Source organism: Oryx dammah, unplaced genomic scaffold (genome assembly GCF_014754425.2).
Source record: "Oryx dammah isolate SB20612 unplaced genomic scaffold, SCBI_Odam_1.1 HiC_scaffold_5, whole genome shotgun sequence".
Lineage (NCBI taxonomy): Eukaryota > Metazoa > Chordata > Mammalia > Artiodactyla > Bovidae > Oryx > Oryx dammah.
In genome coordinates, this window is record NW_024070189.1 from 101,273,443 (window position 1) to 101,299,864 (window position 26,422).

A 26,422-nucleotide genomic window follows, 5' to 3' on the forward strand; every position below is an offset into this window, starting at 1 on the left:
GGCTTCCCTGTCCATCACCATCTCCTGGAGTTTGCTCAAACTCATGTCCATCGAGTCAGTGATGTCATCCAACCATCTCATCCTCTTCATTGCTGTGACTATGGGGATATAAATATCTTCATGAAACCCTGCTTTCGGTTCTTTTGGATATATACCTGGATGTGGAATTGCTCAATCATTTGGTAATTTTGTATTTAATTTCTGAGGAACTGCCAGATCTTTTCCCATACTGGCTGTGCCATTTTACCTTCTTACCAATAGCACATAAAGGTGCTAGTTTCTCTATATCCTCTACAACACTTGTTATTTTCTGATAAAAAAAAAAAAATAGCCATCCTATTGAGTGTGAAGTGGCTGGGATGTGTTTTTTTCTTTCCCCTGCTGCGTTCGGTCTTAGCTGTGGCATTCAGGATCTCTGCTGTGGCTCGAGGGCTTCTCTCTAGCTGCATCGCACGGGCTCGGTAGTTGTGGCACACGGGCTTAGCTGCCTCACAGCACGTGGGATCTTATGTCCACAACCAGGGATCGAACCTGAGTCCTGTCCTGTGCATTGCAAGCAGGATTCTTAACCCCTGGACCACCAGGGAAGTCCCCATGATGGTTTTTATCATGCATTTCCCAACTGGATTTTTTGTTTGTTTTTGTCTGGCCACACTGCATAGTTTGTGGGCTCTTGGTTCCCCAACCATGGATACCTTGGCCCTCTCACTGAAAGTGCCAAGTCCTAACCACTGGACCACCAGGGATTTCCCATCCCAGTTGGATTTGATTTGAGGGTTTTTACAAGTGATTTTATAAGGATGCTTAATTCCCATATTCCTTCCATGCTTCATTCATACCTGACAACTCTTGCTTGTCTGAGAAGCCTACTGAGGCTGGACACCCCTGGCCCCTCACACCCCTGCATATTCCAATTCTACATGCTACTTCCACATATCTTAACTCTTTAGTTATTATTTTCTCTGGGTTTCTTTTGCATCCTCTATCTGCCTCTATGCTATGCTAAGTTGCTTCAGTCATGTCTGACTCTTTGCACCCCTATAGGCTGTAGCCCACCAGGCTCCTCTGTCTGTGGGATTCTCCAGGTAAGAGTCTGTCTGTCCCTGCTCCCTGCCAAATGTCCACCCCTATCACATAGATCAGTCCAAGTGCATGGATCTTGGTCCCGCCACGTTGATTTAAATCTGGGCTCTGGCAGTTACTGGCAGTGTGAACTTCACGCCCCTTACTACCTCGTCACCTCCCTTACTCTCACCCCTTCCCTTGCCTTGCAGACTTCAGTTTCCCCATCTGCAAAATGGGGGATGTTGGTGAACCCTTCCCCCTAGGGCTTCTGGGAACAGTTTGCAAGTCAATTCATGTAGAGCCTGTCCCCATGGTGCCCTCCGAGGAGCCTTTTACTGCCAGGTGACAGCACTGATGTTGTTGATGTGAAAGGCCTTGGAGGGGCCACTTCTGCCCTGAGCCTCTGCTATTGTCATCTGCAAAATGTTGCATAGCGCTAAGGTGGTGTCTAGGACCCCACCCAAGTGGCTGATGCTTTTGCCTTCTTCTTGCATTTATGCTCTCCAGATGTTTTAAAACTCAAAGGGAGTGATTTCCCAATAAAATACCCTTGGGCCAGTTTAAGAAAAGATTTCAAAGCTCAAATCACAGTATGTTCTTTGCAGCGCTCCTTGACTGACAACCTGTGGCTGCCCAGCCCAAGGAGAAGGTGTAGAGAGAAATGTTGCCACCAGATGGTGCAGCTGAGCAACCGTGCACTCTCAGGACATTTCAGTACTTTCCAGCAAGCTCCTAGAAACCAGTCCTGTTATGGATTTCTCCCATTGCCTCAGGCTCCAGGATGACTTGGCGTGGTGCCATTCCTGTTTATTTTAATTTAAAAGACTGATATTTTGTTCATCATGGATCTGGGGGCATACTTTTGATTTTCTTAAAAAAATATTGCATTAAAATAGTGTTTCTCTTGACAGTTAAGTTTGTTAGCGCCACTTTAACTGCTATACCCGTGGTGGGTGGGATACTTGCACCTGTCCCTGGCCTCACCCCATTTCACCCACCAGCAAACCCAGGCACAGGGCATGGCCACCCTTGCCCCAGGCCCCACAGTTCCTGTGACCTGGTGTAAGCTGCTGAACCTCGTGCGTGCGTGCTAAGTTGCTCAGTCATGTCCAGCTCTTTTGCGACCCCATGGGCTGTAGCCCGCCAGGCTCCTCTGTCCTTGGGAATTCTCCAGGCAAGAATACAGAAGTGGGTTGCTGCTTCTGAACCTCACCATGCCTCAGTTTTCCACGTTATACACGGGCTGATGGTGATGATACATCTAAACTGCCCCCTCCCCAAGAAGTAGTTACTTTTTAAAAATCTATTTATTTATTTAGCTGCATCAGGTCTCAGTTGCCGTACATGGGCTCTCTAACTGGCGTGTAGTCTCAGTAGCTGCCACACACAGGCTCTCTAGTTGTGGTCTATGGGCTCCAGAGCGCGAGAGCTCAGTAGTTGTGGTACAAGGGCTGAGTTGCTTTGAGGCATGTGAGATCTGAGTTCCCCAACCAGAGATGGAACCTATGTTCTGTCCTGTTCATTGAAGATTCTTAACCACTAGACCACTAGTTCAGTCCAGTTCCGTTGCTCAGTCGTGTCCGACTCTTTGCGACCCCATGAACTACAGCACGCCAGGCTTCCCTGTCCATCACCAACTCCCAGAGTCCACCCAAACCCATGTCCATTGAGTCAGTGATACCATCCAACCATCTCATCCTCTGTCGTCCCCTTCTCCTCCCACCCTCAATCTTTCCCATCATCAGGGTCTTTTCAAATGAGTCAGCTCTTTGCATGAGGTGGCCAAAGTATTGGAGCTTTAGCATCAATCTTTCCAAAGAACACCCAGAACTGATCTCCTTTAGGATGGACTGGTTGGATCTCCTTGCAGTCCAAGGGACTCTCAAGAGTCTTCTCCAGCACCACAGTTCAAAAGCATCAATTCTTCGGCGCTCAGCCTTCTTCACAGTCCAACTCTCACATCCATACATGACTACTGGAAAAGCCGTAGCCTTGACTAGACAGACCTTTGTCGGCAAAGTAATGTCTCTGCTTTTGAATATGCTATCTAGGTTGGTCATAACTTTCCTTCCAAGGAGTAAGCGTCTTAATTTCATGACTGCAATCACCATCTTCAGTGATTTTGGAGCCCCAAAAAATAAAGTCTGACACTGCTTCCACTGTTTCCCCATCTATTTCCCATGAAGTGATGGGACCGGATGCCATGATCTTCATTTTCTGAATGTTGAGCTTTAAGCCAACTTTTTCGCTCTCCTCTTTCACTTTCATCAAGAGGCTTTTTAGCTCCTCTTCACTTTCTGCCATAAGGGTGGTGTCATCTGCGTATCTGAGGTTATTGATATTTCTCCTGGCAACCTTATTCCAGCTTGTGTTTCTTCCAGTCCAGCGTTTCTCATGATGTACTCTGCATAGAAGTTAAATAAGCAGGGTGACAATATACAGCCTTGACATCCTCCTTTTCCTATTTGGAACCAGTCTGTTGTTCCATGTCCAGTTCTAACTGTTGCTTCCTGAGCTGCATATAGGTTTCTCAAGAGACAGGTCAGGTGGTCTGGTATTCCCATCTCTTTCAGAATTTTCCACAGTTTCTTGTGATCCACACAGTCAAAGGCTTTGGCATAGTCAATAAAGCAGAAGTAGATGTTTTTCTGGAACTCTCTTGCTTTTTCCATGATCCAGCAGATGTTGGCAATTTGATCTCTGGTTCCTCTGCCTTTTCTAAAACCAGCTTGAACATCAGGGAGTTCACGGTTCACGTATTGCTGAAGTCTGGCTTGGAGAATTTTGAGCATTACTTTACTAGCATGTGAGATGAGTGCAATTGTGCAGTAGTTTGAGCATTCTTTGGTGTTGCCTTTCTTTGGGATTGGAATGAAAACTGACCTTTTCCAGTCCTGTGGCCACTGCTGAGTTTTCCAAACTTGCTGGCATATTGAGTGCAGCACTTTCACAGCATCATCTTCCAGGATTTGAAATAGCTCAACTGGAATTCCATCACCTCCTCTAGCTTTGTTCATAGTGATGCTTTCTAAGGCCCACTTGACTTCACATTCCAAGATGTCTGGCTCTAGGTGAGTGATCACACCATCATGAATGTCTGAGTCGTGAAGATCTTTTTTGTACAGTTCTTCTGTGTATTCTTGCCACCTCTTCTTCATATCTTCTGCTTCTGTTAGGTCCATACCATTTCTGTCCTTTATCAAGCCCATCTTTGTATGAAATGTTCCCTTGGTATCTCTAATTTTCTTGAAGAGATCTCTAGTCTTTCCCATTCTGTTCTTTTCCTCTATTTCTTTGCGTTGATCGCTAAGGAAGGCTTTCTTATCTCTCCTTGTTATTCTTTATGAGCCAGTAATTCCATTCCAGGGTAAACAAAACAAAACGAAAACACTGAAAGATACGTGAGCCCCCGTGATCACAGCAGCATTATTTGCAATTGCTCAGATATGAAGGAAACTAAAATGTCCGTGGACAGATGAATGAATAAAGATTTGCTACATGTATTCAGTGGACTAGTACTCAGTCATAAAAAAGAATGAAAATCTGCCCCTTGCAGCAACAGGGATGGACTTAGAGGGGATTGTGCTAAATGAGATAAACCAGACAGAGAAAGACAAATACTGCATGATATCACATACGTGGACTCTAACAAATAGAACAAACTAGTGAATGTAATAAAGAAGGCACATACTCACAAGAATAAGCTAGTGGTTACCAGTGGGGGATGGCACCCCACTCCAGTACTCTTGCCTGGAAAATCCCATGGACGGAGGAGCCCGGTGGGCTGCAGTCCATGGGGTCGCTAAGAGTCAGACATGAATGAGCAACTTCACTTTCACATTTCACTTTCATGCATTGGAGAAGGAAATAGCAACCCACTCCAGTGTTCTTTCCTGGAGAGTCCCAGGGATGGGGGAGCCTGGTGAGCTGCCGTCTATGGGGTTGCACGGAATCGGACATGACTGAAGCGATTTAGCAGCAGCAGCAACCAGTGGACGAGGGAATGGTGAAGTGAAGGTCACTCAGCCGTGTCTGACTCTCTGCGACCCCATGGACTGTACAGTTCATGGAATTCGCCAGGCCAGAATACTGGAGTGGTGTTCTCCAGAAGCTGCTTCCTTCTCTAGGGGATCCTCCCAACCCAGGGATCAAACACAGATCTCCTGCATTGCACGTGGATTCTTTACCAGCTGAGCCACTAGGGAAGGCCTAGAGGGAATGGAGGGGGCAAAATAGGAGTGGGGGAGTAAGTTGTCTACAAGGATGTATTGTACAACATGGGTAATATAGTTAATATCTTGTAACGAGTGTAAACAGAATGTAACCGTTTTAAATTGCATAAAATTTAAAAATAAAAAAAGAGAAATTGAGGACTTCCCTGGTAGTACAGTGGATAAGAATCCTCCTGCCAACGCAGGGCACATGGGTTCAATCCCTGGTCCGGGAAGATCCCACGTGCCACAGAGCAGCTAATCCCACGAACCACAACTTCTGTAGCCCTGGCACCCGGAGACTGTGCTCTGCGACAAGAGAACCACCATGACAAGAAGCCTGTGCACCGCAGCAAAGAGTTGCCCCTGTTTGCTGCAACTAGAGAAAGCCCACAGCAACCAAGACCCAATGCAGCCAAAATAAAGAAATAAATATTTTAAATAATGGAAAAAGGAAGTTGAAGTGATGTGGCCACAAGCCAAAGATGCCTGGAGCCCCCAGAAGCTAAAAGAGGCAGGGAAGGATGCTCCCCCAAAACCTCTGGAGGGAGCACAGCCTTGGCCACACCTTGATTTCAGACTTCCGGCCCCCAGAACTGTGAGAGAAGAAGGTTCTGTTGTTTGAAGCCCCCCAAAGTTTTCTTGTTTACAGCAGCCACAGGACACTAACCCACTCAGTAACTATGAGCTGCTGGTGACATGATCCTACACACTGGTTGGGTGCCTGGGTTTCCCTGTTGGCTCAGACGGTAAAGAATCTGCTTACAATGTAGGAGTCTGAGGTTCAATCCCTGGGTCAGGAAGATCCCCTGGGGAAGGGAATGACTACCCACTCCAGGGTTCTTGCTTGGAGAATTCCAAGGACAGAGGAGCCTGGTGGGCTACAGTCCATGGGGTCACAAAGAGTAGGACACGACTGAGTGACTAACACACTTGGGATTCAGAACACAGCCACGAGCAAGGCAGGCATTGTCTTTGTTCTCAGGAAACCCAAGGTCTAGGGTGTGAGGTGGGGATCCTCCCGGTGCACATGAAGTAGGGGCGAGTGGGTGGAGAGAACAAAAAAGGAGGCAGAAGTGGGGAGGGCTCCAGCCGGGGGAGCAGTGCCCCTCCCCTCAACCAGCGTCCCCTCTGTTGCAGAGAGAAGCGTCCTGTGCACAGAACTCCTGGCCAGACTCCATTTCTTCACCACTTCACATCCCGGGCTGGTGGGACAGCTGTGCCAACAAGCACAGAGCTGGCTCCGGATGTGCCCACAGCCTGTGCTGGTGCCCCTTGGAGGATTCCTCCCGCCGCCTGGAGGGCCCCTGCGGGCAACCCTCACCGGCTGTCACAAAGGTGGGTCTCCGCAGCGCAGTCCCTGTCTGCCTGGGGGCATGGTTGCAGCTATTTCAGGCTGCTCTCTGGGGCTCCCCTCTGCCCATTGGGAAGCCCCAAGGGTGCCAGCTGGGCCTGGCCTGCTGTCTCATGCTGACTTGAGACAGTCCCATCTGTTGCGCAGGGACTGTAGACGACTAGTGTGAATACTGCTGCTGAGCCCAGAGCAAGCGGATGCTGACTGCCTCTGGGGTCTCGTCACTAAGAGTTCGGCGCCCATCTTACCACAGCGTCCGTGATTTTACAGCCTCAAGCTAGCAAGTCTGGAAACTAGAGACTGGCCCCTGACTGGCCCCGGAGAGGCTGGTGGGACTTTCAGGTTCTCCACGGGACACCAGAATGTCAGAGGATGGGCGGATTTCGTTTTCTCCATCCGTTTGTCACCCATCTTTCCATTCATCCACCCAGCATCCCTCTCGTCCTTCCATCCGTCTGCCTGTCCATCCATCCAAACCCCCTCCCTCCCTCTCTTCCTGTCTTCCAACCACTCAGCTATCCATCTGTCTTTCCATCCATCCCTCCATCCCTCCATCCGCCCTTCCTTCCTCTCATCTGTCCATCTGTATGTCCTTCCATCCTTCCTTCCCTTCTTCCTTCCTTCTTTCTTTCCCACCCATCCACCCACCCACCCACCATCAGTTGTCCGTATTTCCAATAGTCATCCTTCCTTTCACCATTCTATCCACCCCACTTACCTCTCATTTTCCCCAAATTGCCACCTTCTATTTGCTCAAATACCCCTCCTCCCATCCAGACACTCAGCCATTCATCAACTCACCCACCCATCTATCAAATTCATCTACCCTTCTAATACCCATCCATTCACTAACCCACTCACCCAGCCAGTCATCTCTCTGTCCACTTACCCACCAGTCCACCGCCACTCATCCATCCCTTTATCTGCCCACCCACAGTCTCACATTAATCACGAGGCTACTAATACAAATAGCTTGTTGTTCAAATTCCAGACATTATAACTTGTGCCTTTTCTGTGCCGCAGAGTCTTGTAGGGAAAGCTACATTCTCAAGGCACGGGGCTTCAAAAATAGAAATTCTAAGAGATACTTGATACAATGCATGGAAAAAAAAAGAATGATTTAGGGACAGCTACTAGAATACTGTGCTGAGAAGGACTGTAAGACTGAATCTCACAGGAAAGAATGTACATTTATTATGATACTGATTCTGATGCTGTAACAGAAACCAGCATGGCAATGGCTAAAATAAAAAAGAACTTCATTTCTCTCACACACAGTGGTCCACGCGTAAATAAAGGTAATATGGTGTCTCCAGGTTGTCAGGGGCTCAGACATTTTCAAACTTGTTGCTCTGCCATTTTCAATGTGAGGTTTCCATTTAATGGCCCAAAATGGCTGCTCCAGCCCCTACCATCACAGTGGCATTCCAGCCAGGGGGAAGAGGGAAGAAAGTAGATGGCAGTCCCCTTCCCTTCAAGGACACAGCCTGAAGCAGAACTTAGCACTTTTGCTCCTGTTTCACTGGTGAGAACATGGCCATCTTTGACTATAAGGGAGCCTGGGAAATAAGGTCTTAGTCTGGGTAACTAAATACTCAACGAAACCTGCGGGCTGTGGATTTTATTCCTAAAAGAAGCATGACATCAATAGAATGGCTCCTGTAGGGGGCGGGGCAGATCACAGAGTGTGGGGATTGATCGGTGAGGTCTGTCAAAGGGAAAGGCAGTCACAACTCAGAAGTTTTTTGGTTTTTATCATCTCAGTAGGAAAATGTTTTGTTTCAGACCCACTGTGCCAGTTGCATCAGCTCTAGCCGTGTTGCCAGGTGGCGCTAGTGGTAAAGACTCTGCCTGCCAGTGCAGGGACATAAGAAATGCGGGTTCCATCCCTGGGCCAGGAAGATCCCCTGGAGGAGACCATGGAAATCCACTCCAGTATTGTTGCCTGGAGAATCCCACGGACAGAGAAGCCTGGTGGGCTATAGTCCACAGGGTCGCAAAGAGTCGGACACAACTGAAGCAATTTAACACACACACACACACACACACACACACACACACAAACACACAAGACACGTTGAGGTTGAGAAACTTCCTACCCACTCCGGGCTTCAGTTTCTTTGCTTTTATTTATTTATGGACGTACCATGTGGCTTGGAGGATCTTCGTTTCCTAACCAGGGATTGAACCCACATCCTCAGCAATGAAAGTATGGAGTCCTAACCACTGGGCCCCCAAGGGATTCCCAGTTTCTTCGTTTTTAAGATGAAAAGTTTGAGTTCACATTTCCAAGGTGACACAGTTCGTGAGTGATCACAAATTTTTAAAAAAAAAAGGAAGGAAAGAAAATAAAAATCCCACCTCCTCATATCCTGTCCCAGTGAGGTGGAAACACCATCCTGGATTCTCAGACCTGGACTGGCTCTGACTTTAACACCTCCCCCTCCATCTTGGCTTTCTGGTGGCTCAGCAGTAAAGAACTCGCCTGCCAATACACGAGACATGAGAGATGCGGTTTGACCCCTGGGTGGGGAAGACTCCCCTGGGAAAGGGCATGGCAACCCACTCCAGTATTCTTGCCTGGAGAATCCCATGGACAGAGGAGCCTGGTGGGCCACAGTCCATGGGGACAGAGTCGGACACAATTGAGTGACTGAGCACATGGACAGCCCAGTTGTAACAACCAGAAATTTCTCCAGACATCTCCCAGTGTGCCCTGGGCGTGTGGGGCAGAATCGCCCCTGGGTAGGAGTCGCTGAACTAGAGACACTTATGACTGAACAGTGGTTTGGTCCATCCTCCTGCCTCAGAGCAGCTCAGAGTCTGCATCTGGCCTCTTGACAGTGCTGGCTTTGAAATCCCAGCTCTGCCACTTCCAGATGTGTGACCCTGGACCAGGAACTGACTCTGGGCCTCAAGTTCCTTATCTGCGAAGTGGGGGGAGTGTTTCATGGCTGAGAACTCAGACCCATGAGCTCTCATTTTTGTGTGGCTGCAGGCATCACTGCCATGGCATGGAGCCTGGAAGAGAAGCTGCTGCTGGTTGGCACGCAGGAGGGCATGGTGGCTGTGTGGGACATGGAGGAACAGCAGGTGATCCACATCCTACCTGGACACACAGGTGAGGCTTGGGAAATGGGGTTGATGATCCGGCTCCTCCTAGAGTCCTACATTGATCAGTCAGTTGCCAGGGTCCATTTACCACCAATTCACTTCTCTGTATCAAAACTGAGGTCTTTGTTCCTGCATCAGCTAGCTACAGCTGTGTAACAAAACACCCCAAACAAGAATGCAAATCAGAACAGCCACTATGGAGAATAGTAAGGAGGTTCCTCAAAAAACTAAAGATTGTTGCCGTATGATCCAGCAATCCTATACCTGGGCATATATTTGTACTATAATTTGAAAAGATACCTGCCTCCTTATGTTCATAGCAGCAGTAGTTAAAATAGCCAAGACTTGGAAGCAACCATCAATGGATTAATAGATAAAGATGTAAGATATATAATATATATGAATATTAGCCACAAAAAGAATGAAATAATGCCATTTGCAGCCACACAGATGGACGTAGATATGATCACACTAAGTAGGTCAGAAAAAGACAAATTCCATATTTATCACTCACATGTAGAATCTAAAATATGACGCAGATGAACTTATCTACAGAACAGAAACAGACTCACAGCAAAGAGAACAGACTTGTGGTTGCCAAGGGTGGGGGATCGCAAAAGGGATGGATGGGAATTTGGGGTGAGGAGATGCAAACGTCTGTGTATAGAATGGATACACAGCAAGATTCTGTTCTATAGCATAGGAACTGTATCCAATGCCCTGTGATAAACCATAATGGAAAAGAATATGAAAAAGGAAAATGCAAAATCAAAATCACTCCAAACACAGTAGCTTCAAACAATAGCTGCTTATTTAGCTCACCTCTGTGAGTGGGCACTTGCCCGGTGGCTCAAATGGTAAAGAATCTGCCTGCAATGCAGGAGACCTGGGTTTGATCCCCGGGTCAGGAAGATCCCCTGGAAAAGGGAATGGCACCCTCCTCCAGTAGAATCCCATGGACAGAGAGGCCTGGTGGGGCTACAGTCCATGGGGTCGCAAAGAGTCGGGCACGACTGAGCGACTGACACACACAGTGTGAGTGGGCACTCCAGCCCCGTGGCAAACACTGATGTGCTTTCTGAGGCTATAGATTTGTGCTTTCTGGACATTTCTTATAAATGAAATTGTATACTATGCCATCTTTTGCATCAGTTTTCTTTCAGTCCACATAATAAGTTTGCAGTTCATTTGTATTACAAGTATAGATAGTTTGTTCATTTCCATTGCTGAATCGTATTCCCTTGTATGCAAGCAACGGGTTTTCAACCATTTGTCACTTGAAGGACATTTACACTGTTCCCAATTTGGGGCTGTTGTGAATAATGCTACTCTGATTCATTATATCTTCATCTTTATAATGTTTAAATGCACTAAAAAATTTCACTTATCTTAATAGATCATGCATGTTTCAGAATTTATTAAATTTTTAAAATTATTTAAACACTTTGTGGCTATTTAGGCTATTTCTAGTTATCTGCTATTTGGATAATACTGGGATGAATCTGTTTTAACTCTTGGTCAGTATTTTTTTCATTCTGTTGAATATTTCCAGAGAGTGGCACTCTTGACTTGGAAGGTCTGACCATTCCTATAGGTTTTGAGAAGTGTCATCATACTGCTTTCCAAACAGACTGCAACAGATTAAAATACTTCCTAACCCCAAAGTTCCCAGCATTAGATACTTTAATTTTATTCTTTTTGTCTAAGGGGTTGCAGTGGAGTAGGTACTGATAGAGTATTGACAAATGAGTCTCTTTATTTTATTATTTTCATCAGGATGGCTATTTTCCCAGAGTATGATTCAATCTCTATACAGTATCTGACTCACAGCGACCTTGATTCATTTTTTAAAGTCTTCAAACTCTTATTATCTGTAATCAGAAAAACTCAGTAATCAATTTACTGAAAAAACCGAAAACACTGTGTGTGTGTGTTAGTTGTTCAGTCATGTCCAGCTTTTTGCAACCCCATGGATGGTAGCCCCACAAGGCTCTTCTGTCCATGGAATTCTCCAGGCAAGAATACTGGAGTGGGTTGCCATTCTTTTCTCCAGGGTATCTTCCCAACCCAGGGATTGAACCTGGGTCTCCTGCATTGCAGGCAGATTCTTTCCCATCTCAGCCACCAGGAAAGCCCTGAAAACACTGTGAAAGTGAAAGTGAAGTCGTTCAGTCGTGTCCGACACTTTGCGACCCCGTAGACTGTAGCCTACCAGGCTCCTCCATCCATAGGATTTTCCAGGCAGGAGTACTGGAGTAGGTTGCCACTTCCTTCTCCAGAGGATCTTCCTGACTTGGGGATCGAACCCGGGTCTCCTGCATTGTAAGCAGGTGCTTTACCCTCTGAGCCACCAGGGAAGCAAGTAATAAGAAAAGTAAAAGTTTCCCATCACATGGTAGGGTGCTAGAGGTCTTTTGCACTGGCAAAAGAGAGTCAACTTTGAAATTTTCAAGAATTTGGTGAGGTGGTCATTCTTTTTCTTAAAAAAATTTTTTTTATTGAAGTATAGTTGATTTACAAAGTTGTGTTCATTTCTGCTGTCCAGCTGAGTGACTCAGTTATGCACAGATATGTGTTCTTTTTTATATTCTTTTCCATTGTGGTTTATCCCAGGAAATTGAGAATCATTTTCTGTGCTCTACAGTAGGACCTTGTTGTTTATCCGTTCTGTTTGTAAATAGTTTGCATCCGCTAATCCCGAATTCCAAGTCCATCCCTTCCCTACTCCATCTCTTCTTTGGCAGTCACTAGTCTGTTCCCTATGTTCAAACAGCCATTCTTAAACATGACATTACAGAAACACACAATTAACCAATTCTATTGAAACAAGGTAATAAATACTCAAAACTCATCATTTTCTAAATATTTCACAACACTCTACTCTTATCTCCCTTCTTGGTTATTATATCTGTGTGATATATATGGCTATATATAGACATATAAACTTGTGCAACCTGGTTTTTTTTTTTGCCTCTTTCCATATCATGTGTATATCTCTAGTTCGTTTTTATTTATTTTATTTCTGGCTGTGCTGGGTCTTTGTTGCTGCTCATCGGCTTTCTCTAGCTATAGCGAGCAGGGGCTAATCTACACTGCGATATGCAGGCTCTTCACTGCGGTGGCATCTCCTGTTGCAGAGCACAAGTTCTAGGAGGCGTGGCGTGTGGACTCAGTTGCTCTGTGACATGTGGAATCTTCCTCGACCAGGGACTGAACTCATGTTTTCTGCATTGGCAGGTGGCTTCTTAACCACTAGACAACCAAGGAGGTCCACTAATTCATTTTAACAGCGATATAATGGCCTATGTATGGGAAGTATTATAAAGTGTTATTATTTATAAAAATTCTGGTTGAAAAATACCCCAATCTCAAGAAATAAAAATCACTCCAAATACTGGGGACATGTGAATTCTAAAACAGAATTCCCTTCCTTTACTCTCCCTCAATCCTTCAATGTTCCCCCAGAAGTGACCAGTGCACACACTCTGTTATACGCCATTAGCAATTTTTTCTCTAGGCTTATGCAGACGTAAGGACTTCCCTGGTGGATCAGATGGTAAAGTGTCTGCCTACAATGTGGGAGATCTGGGTGACCCCTGGGTCAGGAAGATCCTCTAGAGAAGGAAATGGCAACCCACTCCAGTACTCTTGCCTGGAGAATCCCATGGATGGAGGAGCCTGGTAAGCTACTGTCTGTGGTCGCAAAGAGTCGGACACGACTGAGCGACTTCTCTTCACTATGCAGGCATAGATCTGTCTTTTGAGCTCTTGTCAAAAACCACATCATGCTGTTTTACACACTGGGCTGCAGCTGGCTTCTGTCACAATGTATGTGTGTTACTCGCTCAGTCATGTCTGACTCTTTGCAACCCCATGGACTGTAGCCCACCAGGCTTCTCTGTTCATGGAATTCTCCAGGCAAGAATATTGGAGTGGGTTTCTCCAGGGGAATCTTTCTGGCCCAAGGATCGAACCCAGGTCTCCTGCATTGCAGGCAGATTCTTTACCATCTGAGCCACCAGGGAAGCCCAACAGATTGTATCAATGTTTTGTAGAGATTGAGAGTCTGGGCTCCTGGCTGAGCTCCTGGCTCAGTTACTTAGCAGCCATGTGGCTTTGCATAAGTTACCCTCCCGGGCTATGACTCAGTTTCCCCATCTATACAATGTGAAAGTGAAAGTCACTCAGTTGTGCCCAACACTTTTTGACCCCATGGACTATACAGTCCATGGAATTCTCCAGGCCAGAATACTGGAGTGGGTAGCCATTCCCTTCTTCAGTGGATCTGGTCTCTCGCATTGCAGGTGGATTCTTTACCACCTGAGTCACAGGGAAGCCCAATGGGATAACAATAATATCTCAAAGAGTTGTTATGAGATTAAAGGAGTTTAGTGCACGTTAACAGCTATGCTTGGCACACAGAAAGCACTCAGTAAATATTGGCTATTTAGTAATAATGACTATTATGGTCAGGTCAGTGCATATGTGTGTGTGTGTGCGTGTGTGCGTGTGTGCGTGTGTGCATGTATGCACGTGTGCGCACAGTCGCTTCAGTCATGTCCAGCTCTTTACAGCCCTATAGACTATAGGCCACCAGGCTCCTCTGCCCATGGGATTTTCCCAGCAAGAATACTGTTGTGGGTTGCCATTTCCTTCTCCAGGGCATATATATATACCTCCTTCCTTCTTATTATTTTTAATTCCTGCATAATATTCTTTACATGGGTGTACCATATTATTTGGGCCTCCCTGGTGGCTCAGATGGTAAAGAATCTGCCTGCAGTGCAGGAGACCTGGCTTTGATCCTTGGGTGGGGAAAACCTCCTGAGAGAGGAAATGACTATCCACCCCAGTGCTCTTGCCTGGAGGATTCTATGGACTGAGGAGCCTGGTGGGCTACAGTCCATGGGGTCCCAAAAAGTCGGACGTGACTGAGCAATTAACACACACCGTATTATTTAACCAGCTCCCTTTTCTTAGGTTGTTTTCAGCTTTTTAAATATTTATTTTTTAATTTATTTACTTTGCTGTGTCGGGTCTCAGTTGAGGCACACAAGATCTTTGATCTTCATTGCAGCATGTGGGATCTGGTTCCTGGACAAGGGATGGAATCCTGCCCCCCTGCACTGGGAGCGTGGAGTCTTAGCCACGGATCACCAGGGGAGTTCCAGGATGGGCTTTTCAGTTTTATATTTCCAGTGGAAAAAGAGAATTGTCTTCTTTCAGGCTGCTGTTAAAGAGGAAAGATTAAACAAGAAAAAAACCTTGACAACGAGGTTCTCTTTTGGACACAGTTTAACCAGGGTGCTGAAGTTTTGGGGCTGGATCAACCCTTTAAATCCCTCCACACCTGCGAGACCCCAGAACCTGATCGACTTCAGTGTGTGTGACTGCACATGTTTTTCCCTTTGGGTGTTTTTTTAATAAAGATTAGAATGGCTTCTGTGCCCTCAGGGTACCCCTTCCATCCATTTTGAACATTAAAAATATACATTTACTTATTTGACTGCACTGGGTGGGGTTTTTAGCATGTGGAGTCTAATTCTCTGACCAGGGATTGATTGAACCCAAGCCCCCAGTTTTGGGAGGTTGGAGTCTTAGCCACTGGGCCACCAGGAAAGGCCCCAATTTTTTGTTTGTTTGTTTGTTTTACTTAGACAATATTGCAATTAAAGTCCTTATCCATCTTCACACACTTATGCTATTACTTCTGTAAGACACCATTTCTAGAGGTGGGATTTCTTAGTCAAATCGTCTGCACATTTTTCATGTTTTCCCCCTTTTATTAGCTCCTTATACTAAAAAAATCTGTAGACTCAGAAAAAGTTGAAATAGTACAAAGAATTCCCATGTACCTTTTATACACCTTCCCAGACTAGCAATGCCTTGTACAACTATAGTATATTATCAAAACCAAGAGGTTGCACATTTTAACTTTAAAAAAATGTCACCAAGTTACATCTTTGCAAGTTTTTATCAACTTATACTCTTATTAGTGGGGCCTAAGAATAACTGATTTCTTGTATCTCTGCCAGCACTCCAGCAAGCAATCCATCAAATTTTTACCAATACAATGGATAATAATAGTATTGGCATTTCATGATGGATTTTTGTGATTACTAGTAAGGTTGAGTATCACTTTCACATGCTTGTTGCCCACCTGTACTGTTTCTGTAAACCTCTTGTTTATATTCTTTGTCCAGTTTGTGAGTAGGTTATTTGCATTTTTCTTGCTTATTTGTAAGAACTATTTGTTTATTAGGGAGGGTCTTCACTTATCTATTATAGACTGCAAATATTTTCTCCCAGTATGTGATATCTTTCAAGTTTATCCTTCTGAAATTTTAGACTTTTATGCAATCCAATTGGTCAATTTTTCCCCTTTATGTCTTCCAGATTTCATGTTTTTCTTAGACAAATATCTCTCCACGAGTATGAAATTTTCTATAACCTCACTTTGGTTTGTTAGTTTATTAACTTTAAATACCCCCTAGATGATGAGCTTTTATACATTTCAATGATCTATTTATTAGAGATTCAACATTTGGGCAAATGATTTAATCCCAACCAGTTGTTTCATTCAGTTTAGCTTTGCCACATTCCATTATGGTTTTTGATGTGTTCATTTATGTATGTATTTATTTTTGGCTGTATTGGGTCTTCATCGCTGTGCGGGCTTTCCCTCTTGTTGCGGTGAGCGGGGGCTACTTTTATGGCAGAGCACGGGCCTGAAGGCACACAGACTTCAATACTTGCGGTGCCAGGACTTGGTAGTTGCAGCTCACGGGCTCTAGAGTGAGGCCTCAGTAGCTGCGATTCACAGGCTTAGTTGCTCCACAACATGTGGAATCCTCCTGGACCAGGGATCGAACCTGTGTCCCCTGCATTAGCAGGCAGACCCGTAACCTCTGGACCACCAGAAAAGTCCCCACACTCCATTATTTGTAATTCAGACATGTTCTAATCTATACATCTCTTCTTTGGTAAACCAGGGATTTGCAAGCCCATAGATGTTTTGGTAGTTGGAAGGGCGAAATGTTCCCAGCTAATGTACTCTCCTCCACCCTGGTCTGTTGCAGGAGAGGTGAGGTGTGTGGAAGTGTTTGCCCAAGGGACACTTGCCATCTCTGCCTCGAAAGACCACACCTTGCGCTTGTGGGATTTACTCTCTGGCCAGGAGAAATTCACCATTTGGGATGGAGGTTCAAAAGATCCCACTGAATCTCAGACCTGGAGCCTTCATGTGGATGAGGCAAAGAAGGTTGTGTATTCAGCTTCAGGCTCAAAGGTAACAAATACCTGCCCTGTTTGCAAAGGAAGGCTGAGACCAGAGCATTCAAAGATAGCATATTGTGTTTATAAGGAGGTGTTCCCTGAAATGAGACAGAAGTACATAACCGCTTGAGAGGGTGCCATAAGGGACTTCAAAACTTAGAGTTTTGAAGATTAGATAACCTTGATTGTTCTTTCTGACCTTAAGATTTGAGACCTTTCATAGTATTTAATACAGTCATTTTTAGTGCTATAAATTTCCCTCTGAGTACTACTTTACTTACATCCTGCAAACTTTGATATGTTATGTTATTTATGTTCAGTTCTAACTATTGCTTCTTGATCTGCATACAAATTTCTCAGGAGGCAGGTCAGGTGGTCTGGTATTCCCATTTCTTTAAGAATTTCCCACAGTTTGTTGGTACATCAGTTCAGTTCAGTTCAGTTGCTCAGTCATGTCTGACTCTTCGCAATCGCAGCACACCAGGCCTTCCTGTCCATCACCAGCTCCCGGAGTTCACCCAAACTCATGTGCATCAAGTCGGCGATGCCATCCAGCCATCTCATCCTCTGTCGTCCCCTTCTCCTCCTGCCCTCAATCCCTCCCAGCATCAGGGTATTTTCAAATGAGTCAACTCTTCCCATCAGGTAGCCAAAGTATTGGAGTTTCAGCCTCAGCATCAGTCCTTCCAGTGAACACCCAGGACTGATCTCCTTTAGGATGGACTGGTTGGATCTCCTTGCAGTCCAAGGGACTCTCAAGAGTCTTCTCCAACACCACAGTTCAAAAGCATCAATTCTTTGGCAATCAGCTTTCTTCACAGTCCAACTCTCACATCCATACATGACCACTGGAAAAACTATAGCCTTGATAGATGGACCTTTGTTGGCAAAGTGATGTCTCTGCTTTTTAATATGCTGTCTAGGTTGGTCATAACTTTCCTTCCAAGGAGTAAGTGTCTTTTAATTTCATGGTTGCAATCACCATCTGCAGTGATTTTGGAGCCCCCCAAAATAAAGTCTGATACATCGTAAGCACCAAATAATTAATAGCTATTGATCGTTCTACAATGAAGTAACAAAAGTAATTGGTCCTTGTTAACATGTAAGTAATATTGGTAGCTTATAAGCCCTGCTGTCCAATATGGTGACTACCAGCTATATGTTGCTATCAAGCACTTGAAACGTGGCTATTCCAAATTGAGATGTGCTGTACACAAAGGCCTCCTCAGACAACCATTTTGCCTTTTGCATTTCTTTTCCCTGGGGATAGTCTTGATTCCTGCCTCTTGTACAATGTCATGAACCTCCATCCTGCTCTTCAGGCACTCTGTCTATCAGATCTAACCCCTTGAACCTATTTGTCACTTCTACTGTATAATCATAAGGGATTTGATTTAGGTCATACCTGAATGGTCTAGTGGTTTTCCTTCCTTACTTTCTTCAATTTGAGTCTGAATTTGGCAATACGGAGTTTGTGGTCTGAGCCACAGTCAGCTCCCGGTCTTGTTTTTGCTGACTGTATAGAGCTTCTCCATCTTTGGCTGCAAAGAATATAATCAGACTGATTTCGGTGTTGACCATCTGGTGATGTCCATGTGTAGAGTCTTCTCTTGTATTGTTGGAAGAGGGTGTTTGCTATGACCAGTGCATTCTCTTGGCAAAACTCTATTAGCCTTTGCCCTGCTTCATTCCGCATTCCAAGGCCAAATATGCCTGTTACTCCAGGTATTTCTTGACTTCCTACTTTTGCATTCCAGTCCCCTATAGTGAAAAGGACATCTTTCTTGGGTGTTAGTTCTAGAAGGCCTTGTAGGTCTTCATAGAACCGTTCAACTTCAGCTTCTTCATCTTTACTGGTTGGGGCATAGACTTGGATTACTGTGATACTGAATTACTTGCCTTGGAAACGAACAGGGATCATTCTGTCAGTTTTGAGACTGCATCCAAGTACTGCATTTCAGATGCTTCTGTTGACTATGATGGCTACTCCATTTCTTCTAAGGGATTCTTGCCCACAGTAGTAGATGTAATGGTCATCTGAGTTAAATTCACCCATTCCAGTCCATTTTAGTTCGCTGATTCCTAAAATGTTGATGCTCACTCTTGCCATCTCTTGTTTGACCACTTCCAATTTGCCTTGATTCATGGACCTAACATTCCAGGTTCCTATGCAATATTGCTCTTTACAGCATCAGACTTTACTTCCATCACCAGTCACATCCACAACAGTGTGTTGTTTTTGCTTTGACTCTGTCTCTTCATTCTTTCTGGAGCTATTTCTCCACTCTTCTCCAGTAGCATACTGGGCACCTACCTACAGACCTGGGGAGTTCATTTTTCAGTATCCTATCTTTTTGCCTTTTCATACTATTCATGGGGTTCTCAAGGCAAGAACGCTGAAGTGGTTTGCCATTCCCTTCTCCAGTGGACCACGTTTTGTCAGAACTCTCCACCATGACCTGTCCATCTTGGGTGGCCCTACACGGCATGGCTCATAGTTTCATTGAGTTAGACAAGGCTGTTGTCCATGTGATCAGATTGGTCAGTTTCCTATGATTGTGGTTTTCAGTCTGTCTGCCCTCTGATGGAGAAGGGTAAGAGGCTTATGGAAGCTTCCTGATGGGAGAGACTGATAGAGGGGGAAATTAGGTCTTGTTCTGATGGGCATGGCCATGTTCAGTAAATCTTTAATCCAATTTTCTGTTGATGGGGGAAGCTGTGTTCCCTCCCTGTTATTTACCTGGGGCCAAACTATGGTGGCAAAGGAGAAAAGGAAAGATATAAGCATCTGAATGCAGAGTTCCAAAGAATAGCAAGAAGAGATATGAAAGCCTTCCTCAGCCATCAATGCAAAGAAATAGAGGAAAAGAACGGAATGGGAAAGACTAGAGATCTCTTCAAGAAAATTAGAGATACCAAGGGAACATTTAATGCAAAGATGAACACAATAAAGGACAGAAATGGTATGGACCTAACAGAAGCAGAAGATATTAAGAAGAGGTGGCAAGAATCCACAAAACTATACAAAAAAGATCTTCACAACCCAGATATTCACGATGGTGTAATCACCAACCTCGAGCCTGACATCCTAGAGTGTGAAGTCAAGTGGGCCTTAGAAAGCATCACTAAGAACAAAGCTAGTGGAGGTGATGGAATTCCAGTTGAGCTATTTCAAATCCAAAAAGATGATGCTGTGAAAGTGCTGCACTCAATATGCCAGCAAGTTTGGAGAACTCAGCAGTGGCCACAGGACTGGAAAAGGTCAGTTTTCATTCCAATCCCAAAGAAAGGCAATGCCAAAGAATGCTCAAACTACTGCACAATTGCACTCATCTCAGGCTAGTAAAGTAATGCTCAAAATTCTCCAAGTCAGGTTTCAATAGTACATGAACCATGAAATTCCAGATGTTCAAAGTGGATTTAGAAAAGGCAGAGGAACAAGAGATCAAATTGCCAACATCCGTTGGATCATTGAAAAAGCAAGACAATTCCAGAAAAATATCTATTTCTGCTTTATTGACTATGCCAAAGCCTTTGATTGTGTGGACCACAACAAACTGTGGGAAATTCTGAAAGAGATGGGAATACCAGACCACCTGACCTGCCTCTTGAGGAACCTATATGCAGGTCAAGAAGCAACAGTTAGAACTGGACATGGAACAACAGACTGGTTCCAAACAGGAAAAGGAGTACGTCAAGGCTGTATATTGTCACCTTGCTTATTTAACTTCTATGCAGAGTACATCATGAGAAATGCTGGGCTGGGTGAAGCACAAGGTGGAGTCAAGATTGCCAGGAGAAATATCAATAACCTCAGATATGCAGATGACACCACCCTTATGGCAGAAAGTGAAGAAATAAAGAGCCTCTTGATGAAAGTGAAAGAGGAGAGTGAAAATATTGGCTTAAAACTCAACATTCAGAAAACGAAGATCATGGCATCCGGTCCCATCACTTCATGGCAAATAGATGGGGAAACAGTGGAAACAGTGTCAGACTTTATTTTGGGGGGCTCTAAAATCACTGCAGATGGTGACTGCAGCCATGAAATTAAAAGATGCATACTCCCTGGAAGAAAAGTTATGACCAACCTAGACAGCATTTTAAAAAGTAGAGACGTTACTTTGCCAACAAAAGTCAGTGTAGTCAAGGCTATGGTTTTTCCAGTAGTTATGTATGGATGTGAGAGTTGGACTATAAAGAAAACTGACTGCTGAAGAATTGATGCTTTCGAACTGTGGTGTTGGAGAAGACTCTCTAGAGTCCCTTGGACTACAAGGAAATCCAACTAGTCCATCCTAAAGGAGATCAGTCCTGGGTGTTCATTGGAAGGACTGATGTTGAAGCTGAAACTCCAATACTTTAGCCACCTGCTGCAAAGAGCTGACTCCTTGGAAAAGACCCTGATGCTGGTAGAGATTGAGGGCAGGAGGAGAAGTGGACAACAGAGGATGGGATGGTTGGATGGCATCACCAACTCAATGGACATGAGTTTGAGTAAACTCTGGGAGCTGGTGATGGACAGGGAGGCCTGGAATGCTGCAGTCTATGGGGCCACAAAGAATCAGACACAACTGAGCGACTGAACTGAACTGTATACAAAGGGCACCCCAGGTGGTGCTAGTGGTAAAGAATCCCCCTGCCAACATGAGAGGGGTAGGAGATGGAGGTTTAATCCCTATGTCAAGAAGATACCCTGGAGGAGGAAATGACACCCCCATTCCAGTGTTCTTGCTGAGAGAATCCCATGGACAGAGAAGCTTGGTGGGCTTCAGTCCATGGGGTTGCAGGGTCAGATGTGACTGACCGTCTGAGCATATAGGCACAGTAAGCATAAAACACACATTGGATTTCAAAGACTCAGTATCATAAAATATAATGCAAAATATTTCAATAATAAGTTTGTATTGATTATATGTTGAAATGACAACATTTGAATATATTGGGTTAAAGAAATATATCATTAAAATTGATATCTCTTGTTTCTTTTTACCTTTTTAAATGTGGCTTATAAAAAATTTAACATCATGTGTGGCTTACATTGTGTTTTTATTGGACAGTGTAGGCTTAACTATTACAGAGGTGTGGGTTGTTTTCAAAACTGATTATAGAAATCAGCTATGTTATCAGCAAAAGTTGGGAAAATACAGTAAAGAAATAATAGATAATAAATAACTGCAAACCTTTTCATAAAAATTATCAAAAATCATCATAAAATTATCATAATTTTGCTTTTTGTGGTACGCATGTGTGTATATATGTGTGTGTGAAACAAAAGGGAGATAAAACCATATGTACAGTTTTATAAAATGATCTTTGCCCACAACTTTAAAAATTCTTCAAAATCAGCATGTTTAGTGATTTAATAAGATTCCATTGCATGGCTCTGCTGCAGTTTATTTAACTAATCCCTTAATACTGGACATACAGGTTGCTTCCAGTTCTTTGCATGTTCAAATAGCTAAGGTAACTTTCCTTATACATATATAGATATGCATATGTCTTTCTGTGTATCTTTTCCTAGTCCTTTAGTGTAAATCCCACAAGTAGAATTAATAGAATTATTTAAATGATTACTTTTGATGAAAAGATCTTTTTAGGGGTAAGGCTAAGGATGAAACTTCTCTAATTCAGTTCAGTTCAGTTCAGTCGCTCAGTCGTGTCTGACTCTTTGTGACCCCATGAACCACAGCACGCCAGGCCTCCATCACCAACTCCCGGAGTTCACCCAAACCCACGTCCATCAAAGTCGGTGATGCCATCCAGCCATCTCATCCTCTGTTGTCCCCTTTTCCTCCTGCCCCCAATCCCTCCCAGCATCAGAGTCTTTTCCAATGAGTAAACTCTTCACATGAGGTGGCCAAAGTACTGGAGTTTCAGCTTTAGCATCATTCCTTCCAAAGAACACCCAGGACTGATCTCCTTTAGAATGGACTGGTTGGATCTCCTTGCAATCCAAGGGACTCTCAAGAGTCTTCTCCAACACTACAGTTCAAAAGCATCAATTCTTCGGCGCTCAGCTTTCTTCACAGTCCAACTCTCACATCCATACATGACTACTGGAAAAACAATAGCTTTGACTAGACAGACTTTTGTTGGCAAAATAATGTCTCTGCTTTTTAATATGCTGTCTAGGTTGGTCATAACTTTCCTTCCAAGGAGTAACCATCTTAATTTCATGGCTGCAATCACCATCTTCAGTGATTTTGGAGCCCCCCAAAATAAAATCTGACGCTGTTTCCACTGGTTCCCCATCTATTTGCCATGAAGTGATGGGACCGGATGTCATGATCTTCATTTTCTGAATGTTGAGCTTTAAGCCAACTTTTTCACTCTTCTCTTTCACTTTCATCAAGAGGCTTTTTGGTTCCTCTTCACTTTCTGCCATAAGGGTGGTGTCATCTGCATATCTGAGGTGATTGATATTTCTCCCAGCAATCTTGATTCTAGCTTGTGCTTCTTCCAGCCCAGCGTTTCTCATGATGTACTCTGCATAGAAGTTAAATAAGCAGGGTGACAATATACAGCCTTGACGTACTCCTTTTCCTATTTAGAACCAGTCTGTTGTTCCATGTCCAGTTCTAACTGTTGCTTCCTGACCTGCATATAGGTTTCTCAAGAGGCAGGTCAGGTGGTTTGGTATTCCCATCTCTTTCAGAATTTTCCACAGTTTCTTGTGATCCACACAGTCAAAGGCTTTGGCTTAGTCAATAAAGCAGAAGTAGATATTTTTCTGGAACTCTCTTGCTTTTTCCATGATCCAGCAGATGTTGGCAATTTGATCTCTGGTTCCTCTGCCTTTTCTAAAATCAGCCTGAACATCTGGAACTTCTCTAATTATTCATCGGTAATTACTTGGAATGAACATATATGCATATGACATGGCTGTTTTTCTATTTTTTTTAAAGCTGTATTTTAGAGCAATTTTATTTATTTATTTTTAAAACTATGTATTTGAGAAGTAATACCCTTTTTTCCTAAAAAATATACATTCATTTATTTTTGGTTATGTTGGGCCTTGTTTGCAGCTTGCAGGGTCTTTTGTTGTGGCTTGCGGGCTTCTCTTTGGCTGCAGTGCCTGGGTTCCAGAGTATGTGGACTCTCTAGCTGAGACACACGGGCTTTGTTGCCCCATGCCATGTTGGATCTTGGTTCCCTGACCAGGGATCAAACCTGTGTCCTCTGCATTGAAAGGTGGATTCTTAACTGCTGGGCCACCAGGGAACTCCCAGCAGTTTTAGATTTGTGGAAAAACTCCAGAGATAGTAGAGAGGGTTCCTGTATGGCCTTGTTCCAGCTTTCTCCAGTGCCCACATCTCACATAACAAATGTACGTTTATCAAAACTAAACGTTAATATGGACAATTGCCATCAATTCAACTCTACACTTCATCTGGATTCTATCAGTTTTTCCATAAACGTTCTTTTGGCGTTCCAGAATCCATTCCAGGATCCCTTCCACTTCCCCACTCCTTTTATCTTCTTAATTAAATTTTAAAAAATTCGCCCGTTACTTCTGTTTAAATGGATTTACCTCTTTTCGGTTGCACTGGCTCTTCCTCGCTGTGCTGCTCCCTCTAGTGTGGTGAGCAGGGACTGCTCTCTGTTGCGGTGCACGGGCTTCTCGTTGCAGCGGCTTCTCTTGTTGCAGAGCACCGGCTCTAGGCCCACGGGCTTTAGTTATTTCAACATATGGGCTCAGAAGTTGTGGCTCATGGGCTTAGTGGGAGAGAACCCATGTTCCCTGCACTGGCAGGTGGATTCTTATCCACTGTACCCCTCCAAGGAAGTCCTTCCCTCCTTTTTCTTTAAACTGATGGAGTGTTGACAATAAAATGTATAAACTCTAAAAAAGAGAAGGTTTTAATATAGTCAATATTTTGTAGTAACTATAAATGGATGGCATCACCAATTCAATGGACATGAGTTTGAGCAAACTCCAGGAGATTGTGAAGGACAGGGAAGCCTGGCGTGCTGCAGTCCATGGGGTTGCAAAGAGTCGGACACGTCTGAGCGACTGAACAAAAACAAATAAATGGAAAGGAACCATTAAAATTAATTGCAATGACCAAAAAGAAAAGAGAACAGGTCTTGCATTTGACTCTGGCAAACTTGCTGTCTAGGTCTCCCTCTGACATGGCTCTGTCTTTTCATCATTCTGTTAGATCAGTGCTTGGAATCTGGAAACTGCAGAGCTGATTTTCCATATCCTGGGGGATGCCTCTGACCCCTGGGTATGCATGGCAGTGCTGGCTTCCCAGGCCACCCTGCTGACTGTGTCCCGGGGCGGCGTGATCAGTCTGTGGAGCTCAGCCACAGGAACGCTGCACAGGAGGCAACATTTGTCCAGCATCAAAGAAGATACACTTGCCTGTGGGGTCTCACTCCAGAAACAAGGAATGATGGTTACTGGGTCCAGCACAGGCTCCATCTCTTTGGTAAGCAACTAATGTTGACTGAGTCAACGTTAATTCAGCTACGAAGTGCTTAGATGTCCTAGAAGTTGGGAGAAACCATCTCACCTTTGATCTTTTTTTTTTTAACCTTTTATTTCAATGTTGTGATAGTTTCAGGTAGACAGCAAAGGGACTCTGTCATACATCTATGTGTATCCATTCTTCTCCAAATCCCCTTCCATCCAGGCTGCCGCATAACATTGAGCAGAGTTCCCTGGGCTATACAGTAGGTCCCTGTTGGTTATCCATTTAAATATAGTCAGTCCCAAATTCCCTAACTGTCACTTCCTTATATCCTCCCGCCAATCATAAACTCCTTTTCTAAAACTGTGATTCTGTTTCTGTTTTGTAAATAAGTTCATTTGTATCATTTCTTTTTAGATTCCACATATAAAGAATGTGATATAGCTCCATACATGTGCTGCAGATGGCATTATTTCATCACCTTTGATCTTTTAATGAATGACACTTGGCTTCTTAATTCTAGGGGGTTGCAATTCAGCACAGTCCAGGAAACGTCTCTTGGTGTCTCCTGGGGGCTGGCCACTGTGCGACTGATGATGCTCAGTCTTTCTGCGGATGCTCTGGGAGAAAGTATAGAACATGTATCAGAACTGTCCCTATGAGGGGATAGGACTTGGGTTTCTATCTACCAGCTCCATCAATGGTTAGGTGAGGGCTGCTCCTGAGAGCATTAACACAGGAGCCAAGTGTATGAAGGAATGAGGTCAGAATAAACAACCTCCCAGCGCCAAGTTGCAGGTGTGCAGTGCAAACCCTTCAGGAATAGAGGAGTACATTGAGGGGACATGGATGGGGCACCAAGACTGCGTTATACCAGAGTTGCAGGTGGAGGAACGAGGGCACCACGCCACGCATTAGAGTCTAACCACATCGTCAGTCTAGGGAGGAATTCAGTCTAGGGAGGGAGCCAGGCTCTCCAATGA

The 26,422-nt window shown here is 44.4% G+C and overlaps 1 protein-coding gene across 1 annotated transcript in view; it reads left to right on the forward strand.

Moving 5' to 3' along the window:
- NWD1 (NACHT and WD repeat domain containing 1) overlaps window positions 1-26,422 on the forward strand; it is a 76,753-nt gene that overhangs the window by 27,445 nt on the left and 22,886 nt on the right. The window contains 4 exon segments of the mRNA XM_040241163.1: window positions 6,417-6,614; window positions 9,629-9,751; window positions 16,824-17,032; window positions 25,185-25,457. Of these exon segments, the coding sequence (XP_040097097.1) occupies window positions 6,417-6,614; window positions 9,629-9,751; window positions 16,824-17,032; window positions 25,185-25,457 (803 nt within the window).